At 49.3% G+C, this 20,242-nt stretch overlaps 2 protein-coding genes and 1 pseudogene across 3 annotated transcripts; 2 read left to right on the top strand and 1 right to left on the bottom strand.

Annotated features, from left to right (window-relative positions):
- The first annotated feature begins 2,599 nt into the window (after positions 1–2,599).
- On the top strand, positions 2,600–6,817 carry LOC120677678 (PTI1-like tyrosine-protein kinase At3g15890). Of its 2 annotated transcripts, XM_039958876.1 has the most exons (5): positions 2,807–2,862; positions 3,608–3,767; positions 5,501–5,763; positions 5,841–6,510; positions 6,542–6,817. In XM_039958876.1, exons 1-4 carry the CDS (start codon positions 2,807–2,809, stop codon positions 6,505–6,507), a joined length of 1,146 nt encoding a protein of 381 aa, XP_039814810.1. In that variant the 3' UTR covers positions 6,508–6,510; positions 6,542–6,817. The 2 variants fall into 2 exon arrangements, with proteins under 2 accessions (XP_039814883.1, XP_039814810.1); XM_039958949.1 differs by having other exon boundaries at positions 2,600–2,862; positions 5,841–6,810.
- A 1,165-nt stretch (positions 6,818–7,982) lies between these two features.
- On the bottom strand, positions 7,983–10,155 carry LOC120677421 (annotated as a pseudogene).
- A 6,619-nt stretch (positions 10,156–16,774) lies between these two features.
- Positions 16,775–20,141, top strand: LOC120677335 (myosin heavy chain, embryonic smooth muscle isoform-like). The gene is made up of 2 exons (XM_039958522.1): positions 16,775–17,224; positions 17,632–20,141. The coding sequence occupies exons 1-2, from the start codon at positions 17,123–17,125 to the stop codon at positions 19,858–19,860; spliced, it is 2,331 nt and encodes a 776-aa protein (XP_039814456.1). The 5' UTR covers positions 16,775–17,122; the 3' UTR covers positions 19,861–20,141.
- The last annotated feature ends 101 nt before the right edge of the window (positions 20,142–20,242 follow it).

Genomic DNA, 20,242 nt, shown 5'->3' with positions numbered 1-20,242 from the left:
GTCTCGAATTTATATGTAACATTGCAAGTTTGCAACACGAACTATCATATTCCAAGCACATTCAAAGCATCGGAACAATCCTAGTACTTCCGGATTAATCAGGTCAACAAACAGATGCGAGGATTCAGTACACGTCCAAGTTCACGGCATCGACTTGAAATTCAAACAGCAAACAAGACGTCCTTTTCACGGTCGACAGAATTCAAACATGGCGCCATGCTCTGCTGTATTGTATTGTACGCAATCGACTCGATCATGTGAACGGGTGTGCGTGTGTGACGGCAGCGCAGATGTTAGAAAGTTAGAATCGGTCAGCCCAGCCGGAGGTTCCGGCGAGACTGGGGGGAGCATCTCGCATCACTCGAATTCTTTTTAGAAGAGAAATTCGCCTCACTCGACTGTTGCTTGGTACTTTTTCTGCAGGAACAGATAATAGTTTCGGTCAGAATGATGGGGAGCGTCAAGCGTGCAGATCATTTGCTTGATTGCTCTGCAACATTATTTTTTTGTGTCGCGCCTAACTGATCTTGACAGGCGAATTAAAAGAGTTTCTTGTACTAGTGCTGCTTGTGATGGCTAAGGCTGGACCTGGATATAGTGGGGGACACTGCTCAGCTTCTTTTCCTTGTCTTTTGTTCTCTTTTTAAGAACCTCAGCTTTGTGTGGGGAAGACCAATTAGCACGCAACCCATAAATTTCTCGTGGCAGGTTTTGTTTTGTTTTGCCCTATCACCGCCACCGATCGCATTAATTATAAATGTAATGTTTGATGCTAAACACTATCATCAAGTTTCAAAATTGTTTCTCAATCACTCGACTCGATCGAAACTCGTATAGTCTATGGATGAGTCATCCTGAAAAAATCGCCAATGAGGGAGCTCGTTGAAACGGTCAAGAACACCAGGCTGTTTACAAAACCATTCAAAACTCACAGCACTTTTGTTCTTGTATGCAGACCATACTAGAACATCGCCGCGCAGAAATATGCCCTCCAGTTCAGTTTTATTTTAAAAAATTGAACTGCAAAAAGTCTGGGGGGTTTCGTAAAATTGGTAGACTGCGTGGGTTATTTGGTAAATTTAGCGTCGACGGAGTACCGGTCGATTACTGAAAAGTTCAAGGGGTTTTTCATAAAATTGATAGACTTCAGAATCATTTTAACAAAGTCCAGGGTTTTTTTTTACAAAATTCACGGAGTACGACACGATTACTAAAAGTTCAGGGTTTTTTTTAAAGTAAGGCTCCACAAAGTCCGAGAAGTTTTCCATTAAATTGATGGACTCCGTGTTCATTTTAATAAAACTCGGGGCTTTTTTTTGCAAAATTTACGTCCCTATCTATTTCTGGCCGTCGGATCGCGATCCGACGGCCGATGTTTTCCGGCCTACGTGGCCCATCTCCCTGGCCAGGACCGCGATGTGGTTTCAGTAAACAAAGATGTATGCTCCACACAAATTCACGGTTGTACTCATCTCCGCCAAGATTTTTTGTTTGTTTGTTTGTTTAATTTCTTCTTTACCGTATGCCACCACATCCCCCGACGATCGGTCAAGCAATCAAAAGAAGAAGAAAAGTCGGCTAACGTAGGTAGTACCACGACCAGAACGAATTTTTGTGCCGTGTAAACAAGACAAGATAAGAATATCCCCTGATGAGAGAGGATCGGAGAACTGGTCAACGCAGCTAAAGCATCCAGCAGAACATCTTGGTTGCCAGCGCACACCATTTCTTGATTGCTTGGCGCTACGTGTTTAGTGCCTAAAAACTAATAAAACGGGGCCAGCGAGAGCTGATGCCTTTCGTTCCTGCCATTTATTAGTTTGGGGGGGGGGGGGGGGCATCACTTTCACCGGCGCTTTGCTCTTTTTGTTGTTTCGTCCTCTGTCCCTTTGGCTTTGTGCAGAGGAGACAAGAGACCAATCACTAATCCTTTCCTCAGCAACAAAAAACACTAATCGCAACAAAAAACACTCTCTTCACCATCACTTTTTACCAGCCATGTTAAAAAACACAAATTTTCACTGGTTAGGTGCAGAGAACCTTACCGTGACGGGAGTTCTTCTTTTCTTTTTCTTTGGCTGCTTGTTAGAACCCAATTTCTCAACGAAAACCTGTAGCGTTCTCACCCGCTTAGCATAGGGTATTTTGAAAATTCCAAGGAAGGAACCTTCGAATGGTCAAGAACAGCGAACACATTCAAAATTCGCATGAATTTCTGTTGGAGTAGAGTACAAGCACACCCGCTGTCTGTGCTCATCTCAGCAGAGTCTCCCGCAAGGATCTTTCCTTTTGGTCAAACGCAGCCATCGCTCAACAGCCGGGCCCGCACCGGCGCCTGGGGGGGTCATCAGCCATCACCACCGGGGGCCCGCAGCTCAGCGGCCGCCGGACCCCGACGCGCGCCACCAGTGGGGTGACGTTACCGCGCCGGTTTGCACCCGACCGTTACCGCAGCCGGTTCAAAACTAGCCACCCGGGCGGCGCCACGTGGGCGAGGCGGCCCCACCGGCCCGGCCCCCCGCGGGTGAGCGGACCCGACCCCGCGGCTGCTGGCTGGCCGGCTGGCTTTGCGTACGCGGGTGGGGGAGCGGTGGTGCGCTCAGCCGACAGACGCAGACAGGGCCCCTGAGAAGACTCGCTCGCCCTCTCCCCGCTTTGCTCTCCTTCCTCTCCTCCTCTCCGCTGCGGCCGCGCGGGCAGTCGCCGGTGGCCGGCGTCGAGGGGAGGCCGCGGCGCGGTCGGGTGAGGCGCTCGGAGGAGCTTGGGGACGCGGCGGCTCGTGCGGATTTGGGGGGTTTTGGAGGCGATGCGAAGTGTCGGACGGGTGATGGGGTGGGCTTCCTGCTGCAAGCGGTCCGACGGGTGAGTGGTGCCGGACTGGTGGTGGCTGCGGTTTTTGGTGTTGGAATTGAGGCGTGGGTGCAGGGCTGGGGCGTGATCTTGGGTTGTTCGGTTTGGGGGAGAAGGGCGGGACAGCTGAGGAATTGGGGTTTTGGGGAGATGGTCAAGTGATGGCAACTTTTTTTTTTGCTCTCTCTCTCTCTCTCTCTCTCTCTCTCTCTCTCTCTCTCTCTCTCTCTCTCTCTCTCTCTCTCTCTCTCTCTCTCTCTCTCTCTCTCTCTCTCTCTCTCTCCGTTTATTACACAGAAAACTGGTCTATTTTGGGCGATGACTTTGGTAGCGATTGATTTTGGATTTTGTTTTTTTGGTCGAGGAAGGATGAGCTGTGAAATAATTGTGTGAGCTTGGTGTATTTTTCTGTGGGTTGATTAGTACTTCGGTGAGGGGCAAGTATAATCAGTAATCACATCTCGTTTGGACTGATTTGAAGGATAATGATTGGATATCTAAACTTGTACGTCAGTTCAGATTTCCAATGTTTCCACTGCGAGGAGTAGCCTTAAACTGCAGGAAGTCTTGTTTGACGATTTGCAATCAGGTTGAAAATGGCATAATATTAGATTTGTGTAGTTTGTTCAGAATGTACTGCTTTTAGTGGAAGAGTTAGGTGAACTCATGATCTTTAGGGGGCTACATTAGTATCTTTTTATTACTGTATAAAATCTGCTAGTAACTCGAGCTATTCACTTCATTGTTGTGTTCTTAGGGGCGAACCAGGTAGGAGGAAGAAGAAGAAGGGCGCAGCATGGCGCATCTTCTCGCTGAAGGAGCTTCAGTTGGCGACAAACAATTTCAATTACGACAACAAGCTTGGTGAGGGTGGGTTTGGCAGCGTCTACTGGGGCCAGCTCTGGGATGGATCACAGGTGTTGTTTCTCTTGGACTATGAACCACATGAATCTTCATTCTGCTCTGTGCAACCTTTTTTTGCCCCCTTGCAGGCTGAAGTTTTAGATTCTAGTGCTTTTGGTATTGTTGGTAGGTAGGAACAGGACAATGCAAATGGATAGACCTGCTGATGTTTATGATTGTATCTTAGCTGATTTAATTTCACCATGTCGCGCCTTTTCTGTTTCTAGTAGTTTTCAGAGCAGTTTTATGCAGGGGCGAAGCTAGCTGGAAAATGACTCAGGAACACCGCTTAAGGGACACATAAAATTTCGAAAAAAAAATACATGCTGAATTGAGTTTTGTTAGTGGCAACATTTTTTTTACCCTTGTGCCATAGCACCACAGTAGCTGAACGTGGCTTCGCCACTGGTTCTACGAATATGCTTTTGAAGGCGACGGGCATCCAAACTATAGCTTAGCTTGAGACCATGCCAAACACGGGCTTTCTGGTTTGAGTGGAGCACTGAATTTTTCTCTCTCCAATGATTATAGACAGCCTAGTTGTAGATCACATTATCATTTATAAATTATAACTAGATAGTATCATAATTATTAGGTGGAAGAATACAAGTGAGGGATAATGAAACCACACGGCCTGAAAGAAGGCCAGTCAACAACCAGCCAATCACAGAGTCTTGACAAATTCAGACAACTACCCTACTTTTCTTCTCAATATTTGTTTCTATCTTCTTCATCACCTAATATTCTCAAAAGCAGGAAAATCAAATAACATGGTATGATATTTGGATGAAAGATCAATAACGTTGAACTGGGAAGGTCTCAACAGTTGAAGTCCCCCTGTTGTATTTGTCTTAAATACACGATTAACATATGAAAATAATTATTCTAATATTTTCATGTTCATCATTTGTTCTGCACTAACATTATATCACACCTAATTTTCTTGTTTGTAGGGGTGCAACTTGGTGGTCTTTAGGTGCATCTAGAGAAGTAGTACAAGTATTTGAACTTAAGAGGGTTGGAGGTGCGCCTAAGGATCGCCGATTTACACCCCTACTTGTTTGGATGAGATACTGAGCCAGGCAGCTGCTCCCAGGCAGCGATTCAGACCCCAGGCTGACGAAATTGAGCGTCTGGATGTGCTGCCTGGCACGCACAACCTTTTCAGGATCAGAACCAAACAAGCTGTGCAATGGCATAACTGAAAATGCTACAGTGCACTGGTTCATGACTACTAGCTAATAATAGGGGTTCGCTGCCATATTGTAGCCAAGTTAACTACAATTCTAGTGCTTGTAAAAGTTTGCATTGTTCTTGCTATGTCAGAGGGTATTTCCATGAATGACATGGCCGGATAAAAAAAGTGAGGTTCCTGACACATGGGTATGCTTTGCTGCACCTATTTGGGAGTCTAAATAAAAACAAAGCCCCTAAATTGGAGTTTCTTGTTTCCTTCTGTATCTTCAAAATTGTTTACTAATGTAAGTGATTTGTGCTGCATTGGATAATCTAATTGATGTGGCAATAGTTTACTTACATGGTGTAACATAAAATTAATATTTTTTTATGAAATTTTGAGCTACGCGGTCCTTGCGGCCCTCTTTGGCATATTTATCTTATGCTTTGAATTCTTTGTTCAATTAGAAGTTTAATTAAGGGATCAAGTAGGTTCTATTTACTATTTATTCCATGAATGAGATCTCATGTTCTCCAACTTATGCTTCGCTCATTAATGACATATAAACAGATAGCAGTGAAAAGGCTCAAGAGTTGGAGCAACAAGGCTGAAAAAGAATTTGCTGTTGAGGTGGAGATTTTGGCACGAGTGAGGCACAAAAGCCTTTTGAGCTTGCGTGGATATTGTGCTGAAGGCCAAGAACGCTTGATAGTCTATGATTATATGCCAAATCTGAGCATACACTCTCAGCTTCATGGACAGCACGCAGCAGAATGCAATCTCGGTTGGGAAAGAAGAATGAAGATCGCCATAGATTCTGCAGAAGGGATCGCGTAAGCCTCACAATATCAGTTCATCATTTTCATCAAAATGCAGCAATCTTAACGTTTAGAATTCTTTCATCTTGTAGTTATCTTCATCACTACGCAACACCACATATCATTCATAGAGATGTCAAGGCGAGCAATGTCCTTCTGGACTCGAATTTCCAAGCTCGCGTTGCTGATTTTGGGTTCGCTAAGCTCATTCCAGATGGTGCAACACATGTCACCACAAAGGTAAAAGGCACACTCGGTTACCTTGCACCAGAGTATGCGATGCTTGGGAAGGCCTCTGAAAGCTGTGACGTCTTCAGCTTTGGAATCATGCTCCTAGAGCTTGCAAGCGGGAAGAGGCCAGTCGAGAAGGTAAACCCCACCACAAAACGAACCATAACCGAGTGGGCTCTTCCTCTAGCCCGCGACAAAAAGTTCAAGGAAATAGCTGATCCAAAGCTCAATGGTAACTTCATCGAGGATGAGCTGAAGCAAGTGGTGCTTGTCGGGCTCGCATGTTCTCAGAACAAGCCAGAGCAGAGACCGATAATGTCTGAAGTTGTTGAGTTGCTCAAAGGAGAATCTGCTGAGAAGTTGTCCGACCTGGAGAACGATGAGCTGTTCAAGCCTGAACAGACCAGTTCGTTCCAGGGCTCATCCGGACCTGATAGCTCGGACTGCATCACTGAGGAGAAGAGCTCCAAAACAGACGTGAAAGAGGAGGCAGTTGATTCAAGTGAGACGGTTCCCTCAGCAAGGTAGTGTGCTGCACGTCAGCAGACAGCAGGTGCCCAGAGCTCCTTGCCTGGGAGAAATGTGTTTTATATGTTTTTTTTATTAGTAGGTTAATTTGGGTGCTTCCTTGCCTAGTTCACAGATATGCGTATCTGTGTATTGTCAATTTGTATTGCTATGGTTCTCCTATGGCTTGTAAAGTTCTGCAGATCTGGGGCTGATTCCGACAGTAACAAGCTATTCACTGTACTGTTGCTAGCGTTTAGCTACCTCGATCCATGAATGATTTGTGTGCCACTGCCAATCCGTAATCCATGAGATTATTTGGTACTTCCAAGGCATTCGTATGTGAGGGAGAAAGTTTGAACTTTCATTATGTAGAACCTAGCACGGCTTTCATATGTATTTATAATTTTATATGTTATACAAGTGCTTCTTTCGCAACTATGATGGCTAGAAATGCAAGACTGATTTCTTTACTCTTGGCAAGAAATCTGTGCAATGAATTAAGCAAACATGCTAGTCCATGGCTGAAACGACCTGCCGTCAATCATGCTAGTCCCATGCAAGATTAAGAAGCTGGAGAAACATGCTAGTCTCAAGAAACAATCAAATGGCTGTGTTTAGATGTTTAGGTGTAAAATTTTTGAAAGGGAATCTTGTTATTTCGGAGTACTAATAAAGTCTATTTACAATTTTTTTTGTATAGATGGGTTGTAAATCGCGAGACGAATCTAAATAGGCTAATTAATCCATGATTAGCGGATGGTTACTGCAGCACCACTGTTGCAAATTATGGATTAAGTAGGCTCATTAGATTCGTCTCGCGATTTACAACCCATCTGCGTAAAAAGATTTGTAAATAGACTTCATTTAGTACTTCCATGCATGTGCCCAAACATGTGATGTGATGTTTTTTTGCCAAAATTTTTTGGAATCTAAACACAGCAGTATGGGTGAGCCCTACCAACATCGACAAGAAACACCCATAACCATGTGGGTAGTGCTGTGGCATTGGTGTACAACTTCTGATGGGGTTGACTACAGACCTGAGCGGATTGTTGGCAGCAATGATGCCCAATTTTCTATTACTGATAGTATGAAAGAAACAGCAGCAGCGCAAAGAAACAGTTAATGCATGAAACAAAGCAATATAATTTGGCGCGATCACCTGACATCCATCTGGTAGAGCAAAAAGGACATTCTTCTGAATCATCTTTGCAAGGAATACTCCTAGAGTCTATGCAACAAGACAGCAGAAATGCATGCATGACACAAGTTCAATTGATATGCAGATAAAATTTAAGGATGAATGCCACACACAGGGCCTGGCATTTTAACCAACAAGGTCACAAACAAGCATGCCCTAGCCTGATCCAGCTCAATTAAGCCTCCGTTACAGAAATTAAAATGGATTCAGAGAAGAAATAATAAATTCATAATGCCCAAAGACGGATAGTTCTGATGATTGCGTAAACAATCAGGAAACGCAATGAAAAAGATGACACCAACATGGAAATATGGCACATTATATAGCAAACAGTAATTAAGTTATTACACAACTAGCTGAGATATCTCCAGTCAGATATGCATCGAGAACAATTTGCTTAACAGTGGCAAATTACCAGTAGTGTATAACTTGATTGTTTATTTACTGTGCTTGCATTCTAAATAGGCAGAGAAAAGGATCATTGTGCTTAAAGTCAGAACCCACTTTGAGAGACCAAGCGCTCCCTCCTCCTACACCAGGTCGGGAAAGCATGTACCCCGCTTTGTTGCTCCCGCTTGCCCACCTTGCAGTCTCCAGTGCCTTCATTCTGGCAAAAAGTTCTTCTGGTGCGGAGGGCCTTCGAAGTTCCATCACAAGAATCATCTCCTCCAACAGCCGGGCATTTTCTGCGATGAACATAAGGAAGGCAAACTCACCTTCCTCCCCATGGAACTCTCGGAATACTAGCCTCTTGAGTTGTGTTTGAACACATTTGATGGGACCGGTCTCCTGCCAAAACTTGAGGTTCAACTCGCCAGTGGGCTCACGAGTTTCCTCAGACTGAAATATAAGTTCAGTGGACTGTTCAGCTATATAGTGATGGAAGAAAATGGATTTTGCAGGAGCAATATAATGCTACAAAGTGGACAATGATGATGACAATGACAATGCAAATAACAAATGGAGGGGAGAGGGCAATTATACCTGGATACACAGTATTTCGACATTGGGAAACACCTGAGGAAGGCTGGAAGCATTTTAACCTCATTGCGCATTCTGAAATGCAGATGCAGTGCCAACATCTGCACGCTTGGAACAGTGGTCTTTGGACTCGGCATCGTTCCAGACTGCAATGCACAAAACAACAGATACATGAAGCTCCATTGCGTCAAGCTCCTCGATTAGCAGATATTTCTAATGCATGCATGCCAAATTGCCAATTATGGACAGAAAGTCAGAAAGAATAAAAGAAAATGAAATTGACTAATTGAGACCTTGATGACGGTGTTGCCGATCTCCAAAACGCGCACTCCTGGCTCCAAATAACCCAGCATGCTCAACCGTGGGGCGTGGCCAATCTTGACCCTCGCGCCATGGCGGCGCTGGTTGTTCAGGCACCGAAAGATGAAGAACCGCTCAAGGGACGGGGCGTCCACTACCGCCACTTCTTCAAGGAGGGCAAGGCAGAATTGTGCGCAGCGTAGGCTGTGGCTGGCAAGACGGGCGTTCCATTTCAGCACGCTTCCAACAATGGCGAGGATCTCGAGCACGGGGCTCGCGGCGAGCAGGAAGTCGAGGTCGCGGTCCTCCAGGGCGATGGCGCCGAGGACGAGCTCATGCAGCCTGGGGAAGGAGGCACCGCGCGGGAGGGTGGCGGTGTCGACGAACCTCCATGCGCCGAGGTACAGGCGGCGGAGGGAGGTGCAGCTGAAGAGAGCGGCGGGGAGGCGCAGGCCTTCGAGGGGCGAGGGGCGGTTGACGAAGACGAGCTCCTCGACGCCCTTGGTGGCGAGGAGCTGGAACCAGCGCGCGAGCACGGCGCGGTCCCTGTCGACGGCCTCCATGAACCCGCAGGAGAGGCTGACGAAAGGGAACGGCCCGGGGTGCGCGCGGAGGGCTGCGGAGACGGCGCGGCGCACGGCGCGCGAGACGGCGCCGGGGCGCGGGGGCCGGCCCTCGGCGCCGCCGCGGGGGAGGAAGTGGGTGTCGACGAGGACGAGCGGCGCCGAGCGCCAGAGCCCGCGCCAACGCGTGGAGAGGGCGGCGGTGCGGGCGCCGTCCTTGGCGGGGAGGCGGGCGACGATGCGGTGGAGGAGGTCGTCGGGGAGGCCGCTGATGCGGTCGATCCCTTCGCCGTCCTCGGTGGTGGCGGCGGCAGCGGCGGCGGCGAGGGTGGCGGCGGTGGAGACCGGCGGCATGGGGAGGTAGGCGTAGAGGAAGCCGAGCACCGTGTCCCCGACTCCCCGTAGGCGTTCAGCGTCTCCGGGTCCAGCCCGTGACGCATCGGCACGGGCGTAGTGTCGACGGTGCTGAGGTAGTTACCGGGAGGCGGCCAGCAGAGGGCTGCGGGGATGGTAAGCGCCATGCCTCCGCCGCGAGTGGAAGCGGACGCCGGCCGGAGTAGGGTTTCGAGGCGGGCAAGGGTTCAGTGGAGTTGCTGTAGCAGGCGGCCGCCGCGCCACTGCTCTGCCGGTGAGGCGGTGAGCGAGAGGCAGGAGCCACTTGGTTCGGGACGTCGTGTCTATGGGCCGGCGGGCCGGCGCTGCGTGGAAGCTGTGTGGGCCCGATAATGCTGGACCCTAGGCCCCAAGGGCTTTCAAGGTGCGGAATCCTATCCATCTTCCGCAAGATGCGGATGAGTTGAATCTTCCAGTGTTTGAGATTCGTGCAAACATTTGTATCCATTGGATCAACACACCCAAACCTAACACTCTCTCTCTCACCTGCCTCTTCCTCTCCCCTGTGCTCGCGCCGCCGCCCTACGCAGCTCGTGCCGCCGCCGAGCACGGCCCCCGCGGCTGCCCCGTCGCCGCGATGCACCGCCGCGGGCCCTCCCCTGGGCGTGCCGCCGCTCCCGCGGCCGACCGAGGTCTCGGTGCGCGCCGCCGCTGCGGCTGGGGCACCACGGCGGGGGTGCCAGCCACTGCCATTGCCATGGGGCGGGCGGAGACCACAGGCCAGAACACCACCGCAATCACGATTTGTCCGCATCCCCGGCTGCCCCCTGCTCTGCTCCCCGGGCGCATGCCGCGCGGCCCGCCTGCCACCGCGCGGCGCGACACGAAGCACAAGCCGGAAGCGTATCCGTGCATGCTGTTACACCCTGGTATTGGCGTGCCAGTACCGCGCCTGCTGGCCACTGGACGAGCTCACAGGAGAAGAAAGCTATCGTGCCCAGCTCGCCGGAGAAGAAAGCTCCAGCTCACAAAGAGAAGCGCCCTGTTCAACTTTCGATTTTGGTACTTTCAACATTTTGTGCTTCCAATTTCAACATTTTGTTTTGACAGTTTCAACAATTTGAAAACAATTGTTGAACTTGTTTATAGAAAATGTTGAGCTAATTCTCTCAAAATGTTGAACATATTTGCAGTAATTAATTGGGCCAAATGGACTTTATCTATCTTCCACAAGATGTATAGGAGCCCCCTTGAAGGTTCATCGTCTCAGAAAACCTATCCATCTTCCGCAAGATTTTTTCCAACTTACCTTCCAGTGTTTGAGATTCGTGCAATCCCTGGTGGCCATCCGATTTAGCTCCACCATCTCGTCTTCCTCCTCCGTCTGCCCCTTCTCCATCGCCTTCCTCCTCCGACATGCGCTTCTACGCCCTGCTCCCGCCTTGCGTCGCGCTCTCCCTACTCCCCGCCATGCACCGCCGCCACGGCCGTCTCCGCCCCGCCGCGCGTCGCCGCCCCCGCCCTGCTTCCCGCGCGCCGGTGCTCCGCCCTAGAGCATCGCCGCTGCGCGCGCCTGCCCCTGCTGCGCTCCCCGCCCGCCCCACTGCCACCGCGCCGCCGCCGCCGCCTGCACCACCGCCACCACTTGCTATGCCGCCGCCGCCGCTGCTGGCTCAACCGCCGTCGCCTGCGCCGCCGGCGCCGGAGAAGATAAGGAAAAAAAATATTGGTTCAATATTTTTAGAATATAGATTCAACATTTTGGAAATACTAGTTCAACATTATGTAATTGTTGAATCAACATTTTTAAAATGTTGGTTTAACATTTGTGAAATATTGGTTCAATATTTTTTTAGTAAATGGGTCTTAGTGGGCTTTTAAAGATAAGGGAAATTTGTATGTAGCACACTCTGAAAGAGTGGTTTTGTGTGGAGCACACCGTGAAAGCTGAAATTGTCTCCAACACATTGTAAAATTGCACATTTGTCTCCAACACACCACGCCAAGTATATTAATCATTTTTAGCAGAGTGAAGGTGTAAAAAGACTATTTTGCCCTCAGGCCCACCTGTCATCTTCTTCTTCCCCCTCCGGTAGGCCACCGCCGGCGCTCCCCCGCGCCCGATCCAGCACGTCGACCACCGCCGCTCCCCCGCGCCTGCTCTCTCGCGCCGGTCTGCGCCGCCACAAGCCCGCACCGTCGCCGCCCCTCAACGCCAGTCCGCGCCGCCGCCGCCCCTCGACGCCAGTCCGCCGTCCCTCGATGCTAGCCCGGGTTGCGGCGCGGAGGGAGGAGGTGCAGTGCCGCGCGCGACTTGCGGCCGAGGAGTCACCGCTAGCCCGCGCCGTGGCCGCCCCTCGACACTAGTCCGCGCACTGCCGATGGTCCCTCGCACCTTCTCCCACGCGCCGACCGCCGCCGCTCCCCCACGCCGGCTCCCTCGTGGCGGCTGCCATCGCTTCGCCGCGCCTGCTTGACCAGGCCACGGCGCGGGCTTGATCAGGCCGCCTACTCCTACGCCGCCGCCGCCTACTCCTACGCCGCCGCCGCCTACTCCCCCGCCGCCGCCTACTCCTCCTCCTCCGCCGCCGCGTCCTGCTCCCCCGTCGGGCTCGACTAGGCCGCCATGTGCTCCGGCCACGCGGGCCGGCGCGGCGCTGCTCCCTCCGCCGGCGCGCGCGAGGCCACGGCGGGCTCCCTCTGTCGGCATCCGCGAGGCCGCGGCAGGCTCCCGTAGTGCTCTCGAGCTCTCCGGCCGCGGGCTCGCCGGCCTCGAGCGCGCGGACGAGCTCCCACCCGGCGGCGGACGAGCTTGACGAGGGCGGCCGGCCGGCGGTGGAGGATCCGCAGTGGACGAGCTGGACGAGGGCGGCGGACGAGCTTGACGGCCTCCTCCATCCTCCTTGCTCGCGGCTCCCCTCTCTCCCTCTCTCCTCTGGCCTCGCCCGGCGGCGCAGCGGACGGAGCGGCGGCCGGACCACGGCGCACAGCAGGGCAGCATCGGAGCGGAGCAGAGCAGGCGCGCGCGAGGGAGACGACAGGCCGCACCAAGGGCACTTTAGTCCTTTCACAGTTCCCTCTCTCCTATCCAGTTAGAAAATATAATTTTTAATAGGAAGGATGTGCTGCATACAAATTTGTGTTTTCACGGTGTGTGCCAAACTAATTTGAAGAGTGGGATGTGCTGCCCACAAAATCACGTTTTGGTGGTGTTCTGTAGACAAAAAACCCTAAAGATAAGTTGTTTAACCATCTTCCACAAGATATATAGGAGCCCCCTCGTCGTCTCGCCCAAGAAAGAAAAGGAAACATAAAAACGATTCGAAAAAACAAGACAAGGAAAATGAAGAAGTGCAAAACAAGTACTTTTCTGGAAATTCATCTTGTAAATATCGTGGACTCTCATATGCATTTCATGCTTACTACTAGTAGTTTTTTTGCAACATTCAGACTAATCAGCGTTTGAAACATCTAAAAGCTGGCGCGGTGCCGTGCACACGTCACCTTTGACAGAGAGGCTGGCAGGGACGCGACGGAAGGGACAAGTGAGACTTGGAGTTGCCCCCCCCCCCCCCCGCCCCCGCCGCCTCCTCCCCCACTTCTTATTCCTCGACAACCTAACCACTCTCTCGTCCATAGCCTTGCCGACGGCACCCACTGCCCGCCCACTCACCACCGCGCCACCGGCCTTCTTTTTGCCCCCGTTGCTGGCCACCACCCACTATGTTTTCGCCCCGCCCGGCTGACGATACTCCCGCGCTGGCCGAACCACCACCATCTATCAATAACAAGTGGGCCCTGTACAAGCGTCCGAATCAAGCCGCCACCGCCATCCACCACGCGCGCGGCCTCTGGTGCCCTCCCTGCTTGCGCCCGACCGCCGCTTGCGCACGCCCGCCGCGCGGGCCTCCACTGCCACCCGCCATCGGGGGCCCTGTGCGCCTCCGCCCGGCCGCCCTCCGCCTTCGCCGGGAGGTCGGGGAGGAGGGGCGCGGCCGCCGGCATCGGGGAGGAGGGCTCGGCGCCGGCCTCGGGAAGGAAGGTCGGAGAAGGGGTGCACCGATGATGGAGGCCAGGGCCTGGGCGTCGCTATTGCTTGGGAAGAGAGGAGAGGTTGCGTTGTATTTTTTCACTTCGTGGGCTGGATTGATCGTCGTTTTTTCCTTTTTATATTTAAAAAAAATAAAATTTCAAAAATATATGTCCGTTTTGGAAAATTTCAAAAATATACCCCGGTCGCCCTATGGGGGGCGACAGGGCTCAAATGTAATTTTTTTCTTATTCAAATTTGCAACAAAGTCACTGGAGAAAAAAAAGAGGGGGCCTGTCGCCCCCCAACGGGCGACAGGCCCCTGTCGCCCGTTGGGAGGGCGACAGGGGCCTTTCCCTCTATTTAAGCCCTGGCCGCCATTCGCCGCCATTCCCTTTGTCATTTGATCCTAAAAATTCAGAAAAAAAAGAGAGGGGTGAGGAGAAGAAAAGCGACGAAGCTCTGCCGAATTGCGTACTCCTGATCTACAGGTAACTTCCGTATGAATCCATTGATATTGTATAACAATTTAATTTAATTAGTGGATTAGCTGAATTAGATTTGGTGCTTTAGAACACTGGTTTAGTATTACAATTTGAGTACTATTATAGACTTTTTCAAATAAAATAATTATACATTAGAATAGAATTATGACAGTACCTTATTGATATTGCAGCATGTAATAAATATAACGTTTGAGTTGTGCTGGGAGTTCACAAACTTGGGAGTATTTATAGGCGCACAAAGGTCTGATACCCTGAGTGTGGAGTGTAAATGCACCTAAAAAACTTACATGACAACACAGTGAAGAGGCTAGCTGACCTAACACTGAAAAGGCTATATTCGATGCTCGAAATGACTACTCGATGCATCTCTGTGCATGCAGACTCACAGCACTGCATTGCTGCCGCTCGGTCGATCGCGCCTAGATGCCGCCTTCCCCACTACACGCCACAGACCTTCGCTGTAGAATGACAGGTCCGTCGTCCTCGCCAGAGAGACTGCTTTGAAGGTGAGCTGGTGTGGTTGTTGTCTTGTCACATTTATTTGAAATGGTGGAAGAGCACTGCTATTGGGTTGTCGTCTTTTGTCACGTATGTCTGGGCAAAGAATGCGACATTTGGGAAACCCGTGATCGCCGTGCTGAGCAGTGGCAACCTGTGATCTCGTACTCGCAGCTAGATACACTATGATTCCTATTTTGAACTATTGGAGCGTGTAGTCGTCATCATCGTCGGCGGGTGAGGTCTCCGGATGCTTTTTAGTATTCTAGTGACATAAAAATGTGTGCCTTTTAGCAGTAGACCCCGATGTATTTCTTAGTTCTTAATTCTTATTGTTATATTAATAAAATGTGTGTTTTTTAGTATTCTAGTGACATGAAAAGCTCCGAAAATATTAAGGACAAGTTCAAAGATTTCATAGACTCCCGGCTACAACTACAAATTAATGGTAAAGGCTACAACACACAAAGTTAAGCTCTCAACTTAAAACATAAACAACTAATTGCAGTGGCATGTGCACGCGACAAGATAATTTCTTGTTGCATCTAAACCTACCATGCCTTATGGAATGTAAAATGCCGGGATTACATTGGCACATCAATTCCTTCGGGTACGGTGGCTTTACACTTGCTCCACGGAATGTAGGTTGATCCTGACGAAGACATTGACGCTATTGTGTGGTGCGCCAAATAAAAAAACAATGATTTAAGCAATGCACATATCGTATACCAAATCGATGCGTGAAAATATAGGTACTGTCATAATTCTATTGTCTTATACTGCAATATCAATAAGGTACTGTCATAATTCTATTCTAATGTATAATTATTTTATTTGAAAAAGTCTGTAATAGTACTCAAATTGTAATACTAAACCAGTGTTCTAAAGCACCAAATCTAATTCAGCTAATCCACTAATTAAATTAAATTGTTATACAATATCAATGAATTTATACGGAAGTTACCGGTAGATAACAAGTGCGGAATTCGGCAGAGCTTCGCCGCTTCCCTTCTCCTTACCCCTCTTTTTTCTGGATTTTTGGTGGATTTTTTTAGGTCAAATGAGGAGGGAATGAGGGGAGAGGCCTTATATAGGGAGGGCTGACCTGGTCGCCCTGGGGGGGGGCGACAGGCCCCCCAGTCGCCCGCGGGAGGGGCGACCGGCCCCTGTAGGCTGAGCCCACTGGTCGGTCGCCCCTGGGGCGGGCGACAGGGGCCTGTCGCCCGTTGGGGGGGGGGCGACAGGCCCCCTCTTTTTTTTTCTTCAGGGACTTTGTTGTAAATTTGAAGAAAAAAAAATACATTGGAGCCCTGTCGCCCCCCATAGGGCGACCGGGGTATATTTTTGAAATTTTCCAAAACAGACATATATTTTTGAAATTTTAATTTTTTTAAATATAAAAAAGAAAAAACCGCGGATCGGTATCCCCTTTGTTTGTGGCCCGTTTTTTTTTTTTTTGCCTCCCCACAAACACTGCCCTTGCCTTTGTGTGGGCCGCCATCACTTCTTGGTGCGTGTCGCACCCCCAACGCATGTCTAGATACCTGCACATACACACACTTGGACAAAGACCTGCTCGCCACGGCCCATGGCGATGCAAATTTCTCCGAAGGAATGCGTAACTTGTTCTCATACGCGTCAAAGTCCATCATGGAGCTTGCCAAAGATGCAAGTCAACAATTACCGGCCGAACAGAGGGATCGTCGTCATAGCGTTTCAATTTATCATCAAATTGTAATAGAATTGTATTTGATCAAATTGTAAGAAAATTGAGTAAGCAATCTGAATCATAATGGAGTCCGGACAAATCAATAGGAACACACATAATCAATGTCTCGTACAATCACAGCTCAGCCCGTACATGAAGTGAATGAACACAAAGTTAATCGTATTATATAGATCTATTATTGCCCGTTGCAACACATGGACACTGTGCTAGTTTAAAAAAAATCGTAGAAAAGAAACCGAAAGAAAAGTAATAATTAAAAAAGAAAAGAAAAAAAACACAGGTCTCTCGTGCTCCTCGCGTCATCCGCGCTGCGCTGCGCTCCACACGCGCGGCTGGGCCTGGGCGCCCCCGGTTCCACCACCTCATCCCTCTCCGCAGCCGCCGCTCTCGCCTCGGCCGCAGCTCGCCCGCCCGCCCGCCCGCCCGCGCGTCGCCATCCGTCCGATCGCTCCCGGGCTGCCGCGATACCCCTCCGCCCCATGTTCCGCGCCCATGCCCCTCTCCTCCACCTCCACCTCCTCGCCGGCGGCGGGGGCGGCCGCCGCTGCCGCCGCTCTCCGCAGCGCCTCCCGGCCTCGCCGCGCCGCCACTCACGTGAGCGCCCTCTTACCTTTGCTGTTTCTCATCATGATGTTTACCTCTGTTTCAAAATAAAAGATGAGATTTGGATTTCTAACCCATTTTCTGTTGGCTGCATTTTCGCGGTGGTTGATTCAGTATGCGTATCAGGTTAATAGAATCGCCGTTGCAGTGAGATCTTTTGTTGCATTTAATGCACAAGTATCGTGGAAACAAAGATCTTTATTTTTGTAGTAATAGATGACTAGATGTTATACCAAAATTTGAACATGAATTAGCAGTTGTGAATTGTGATATTTTAAGTAAAAAATTCATTTCAGTTCTTCAACTTGAGCAATTTTTCATGTGCATGGATGTCTTCACTTGCGGCCCTGTCATTATCCTAACAGTCCTCCCATGCATTGTTTCCTCCAACCTCTCAGGTTTTGTTCCGGCAGAGGCTGAGCTTCCTGGCAGCTTCTCAGGCGCAGCATATGAAATGTTCTCGCCCTTTGATCAGCTCTGTTGTAAAGGGTGTTAAATCAGATATCACTAACGGTGACAATGGGACGGAGCCCGCTAGGGAACTATTGGAGCGATTGTTCGCAAAGACAAAGAGCCTAGATCCAAGTGCGTCTCAGGATAGGGAGCTGAGCATGAGCATCGAGGTCCTGAAGACTGAATTTGAGGCTGCCTTATCTATCCTAAGGAAGAAAGAGAGGGACCTTTGGGATGCGGAGAAGAAAGTTTCTGTTGATCGGTCAAGGCTCAACCAGACGAAGCAGGACCTGGATCAGAGGGAGGAAGACATCATCAAAGCGTATTCGAGACAACATGAAATGGAGAAAGCACTGATGAGGGCGAGTAGAGATTTATCTTTACAGGTTAGGCAGATCAATAATCTGAAGCTTCTGGTCGAGGAACAGGACAAGAAAATTGTTAGTTCACAAGCTGCACTTTCCAAGAAGGTGATTGAAGTGGATAAGCTTAAACAGGATATGCTGAAGAAGACCGAGGAAGCAAACTTGATGCGTTCAGAGATTGAGTCCAAGGAACAAGAGCTTCTTGTAGCTAATCGGGCCCTTGCACGGCAAGAAGCAACAATTAGGGAGCTCCAGAATGAAATTGAAAGAAAGGAAACTGAGGTTGCCAGATCAAATGAATTGAGGAAAGCTAATGAGGAGAAACTGAAAGTTGTAGAACGGGAACTTGAGAAGCAGAATTTAGGATGGATAGCAGCGCAGCAAGAGTTAAAGAAGCTGGCGCAAATGGCATCCAAGGATAAAGATAATATCAAGGATACTATCGATGACTTCAAACGTGTGAGGTCTTTGCTGGATGCTGTGCGTTCGGAACTAATGGCTTCAAAAGAGGCTTTCACCTTCTCTCGCAGGCAAATTGAAGACCAAGCAGCACAGTTGAGTAAGCAAGTGCAGGAACTCACAGACCAAAAAGCATTGCTTATTTCTTATACTCAGAATCTGGAAGCTGCTCAACTGGAGATTCAAGGAAAGACAAATGAGCTCAGTGCTGTACAATCTCGCTGTAGTGAACTTGAATCGCAGTTACTCGAGGAGATGAAGAAGGTTGAGTCCCTAGAGGCTATGTTAACTAAAGAAAGGGAGAGCTTGGAACAGAAAACCAAGGAGGTAGAGTTGCTTCAAGAGGAGCTAGCACAGAAGGAGAATGGGTACTTGAATTCACAAAAGCTTGTCGAAGTAAAAGAGAGTGAGTTGTTAGAGGCAAGACACGAAGTTGAAGATTTGAAACTGAAGGTGGACTCCATACAATTTGCAGTTCAAGAGAAGGATTTGGAGCTTCTAGAGACACAGCGGAGACTTGATGAAGTTAACAATGAAGTTGTTGAACTTCAGCAGATGATAAATACCAAGGAGGATCAACTTGTTCAGGTTATATCCGAACTACAGGATAAAGAGCAACGTATACAATTGATGCAGGATGAATTGGATAAGATGAGATTAGGACGCTCACAAGCTGAATCTGTGGTGCAAAAGATAGTTAAGCTCACAGGCAATCTTATAGGTTCTGTAGAAGGTGAAGAATTTGACATTTATAACTTGCTCGATGATGAAATTTTAAGCACAGGCACAGCCCTCGAGTCCAATTTGCATAAACATAATCAACTGGAGGCTGACATTGGCATGCTGAAAGAATCCTTAGAACAGAAGGACACGGACCTAAAAGCTGCATATAAAGCACTTGACACAAAAGACCTAGAGCTGAAGGCAGTACTTAGAAGATTAGATGTGAGGGATAAGGAACTAGACAAATTGGAGGAGCTATCCATAGATCCCAATGACGCGAGGAGAATGTCTAGCCTTGCTGATGAGGCAACCAAAGACAATAATGTGGAAGAAGTGGAGCTCCGAAGGCATGAAATCGAATCTGTGGAGGGGGAGGCACTAGCTGCTAGTACTATGTTGAAGAAGCTTGCAGATATAACTAAAGCATTCTTGAGAAGTGGCAGAACCGATTCTGGTACCAATTTGCTTGCACCCCGAAATGCAAACATTAGCGAGGGTGCTTCCAAAATGGAACCAAAGAAGAAAATGAATGTGATTCTTGAAGCTAAAAGGGAGATTGTCGGGTTGTTTTCTTTGACAGAAGAACTCGTTGCCAGTGCTGGAATAAATGATGCCGAGGAACCGTAGCATCATATCATAACTGAAACAGATCTCTGCATCATGAGAATGACGTGTGCCAACTGGAATGATGCAGCTGAAATTGTTACCTTCGTTTCCTTTCCTTTCCTTGTCGGCCTCTGGATTTCTTTTTGTTCTTTTCAGTTCTGTGGATGTGACATCATAAGAAAGATCATAGATTGTTCGGCTTTTGGGTAAAAGGAAGGCAGTTTGTTGAAAGACCATGTGTGTTTACAGACAACCTTGTAATTTGTAGCGATGTTTACATCATATATACTGCCCTGCAGCAACTCTGGCGTGCAGCCATGCTCCCAGTAACGGAGTAACCTCTCCTCCCCTAACCCTGGCGCTTGGCAAATGTCGCTGGCGACCAGCGTGAGCATGCCCACTC

Source organism: Panicum virgatum, chromosome 1K, assembly GCF_016808335.1.
Source record: "Panicum virgatum strain AP13 chromosome 1K, P.virgatum_v5, whole genome shotgun sequence".
NCBI lineage: Eukaryota > Viridiplantae > Streptophyta > Magnoliopsida > Poales > Poaceae > Panicum > Panicum virgatum.
This window is presented reverse-complemented; position numbering and strand designations above follow the sequence as displayed.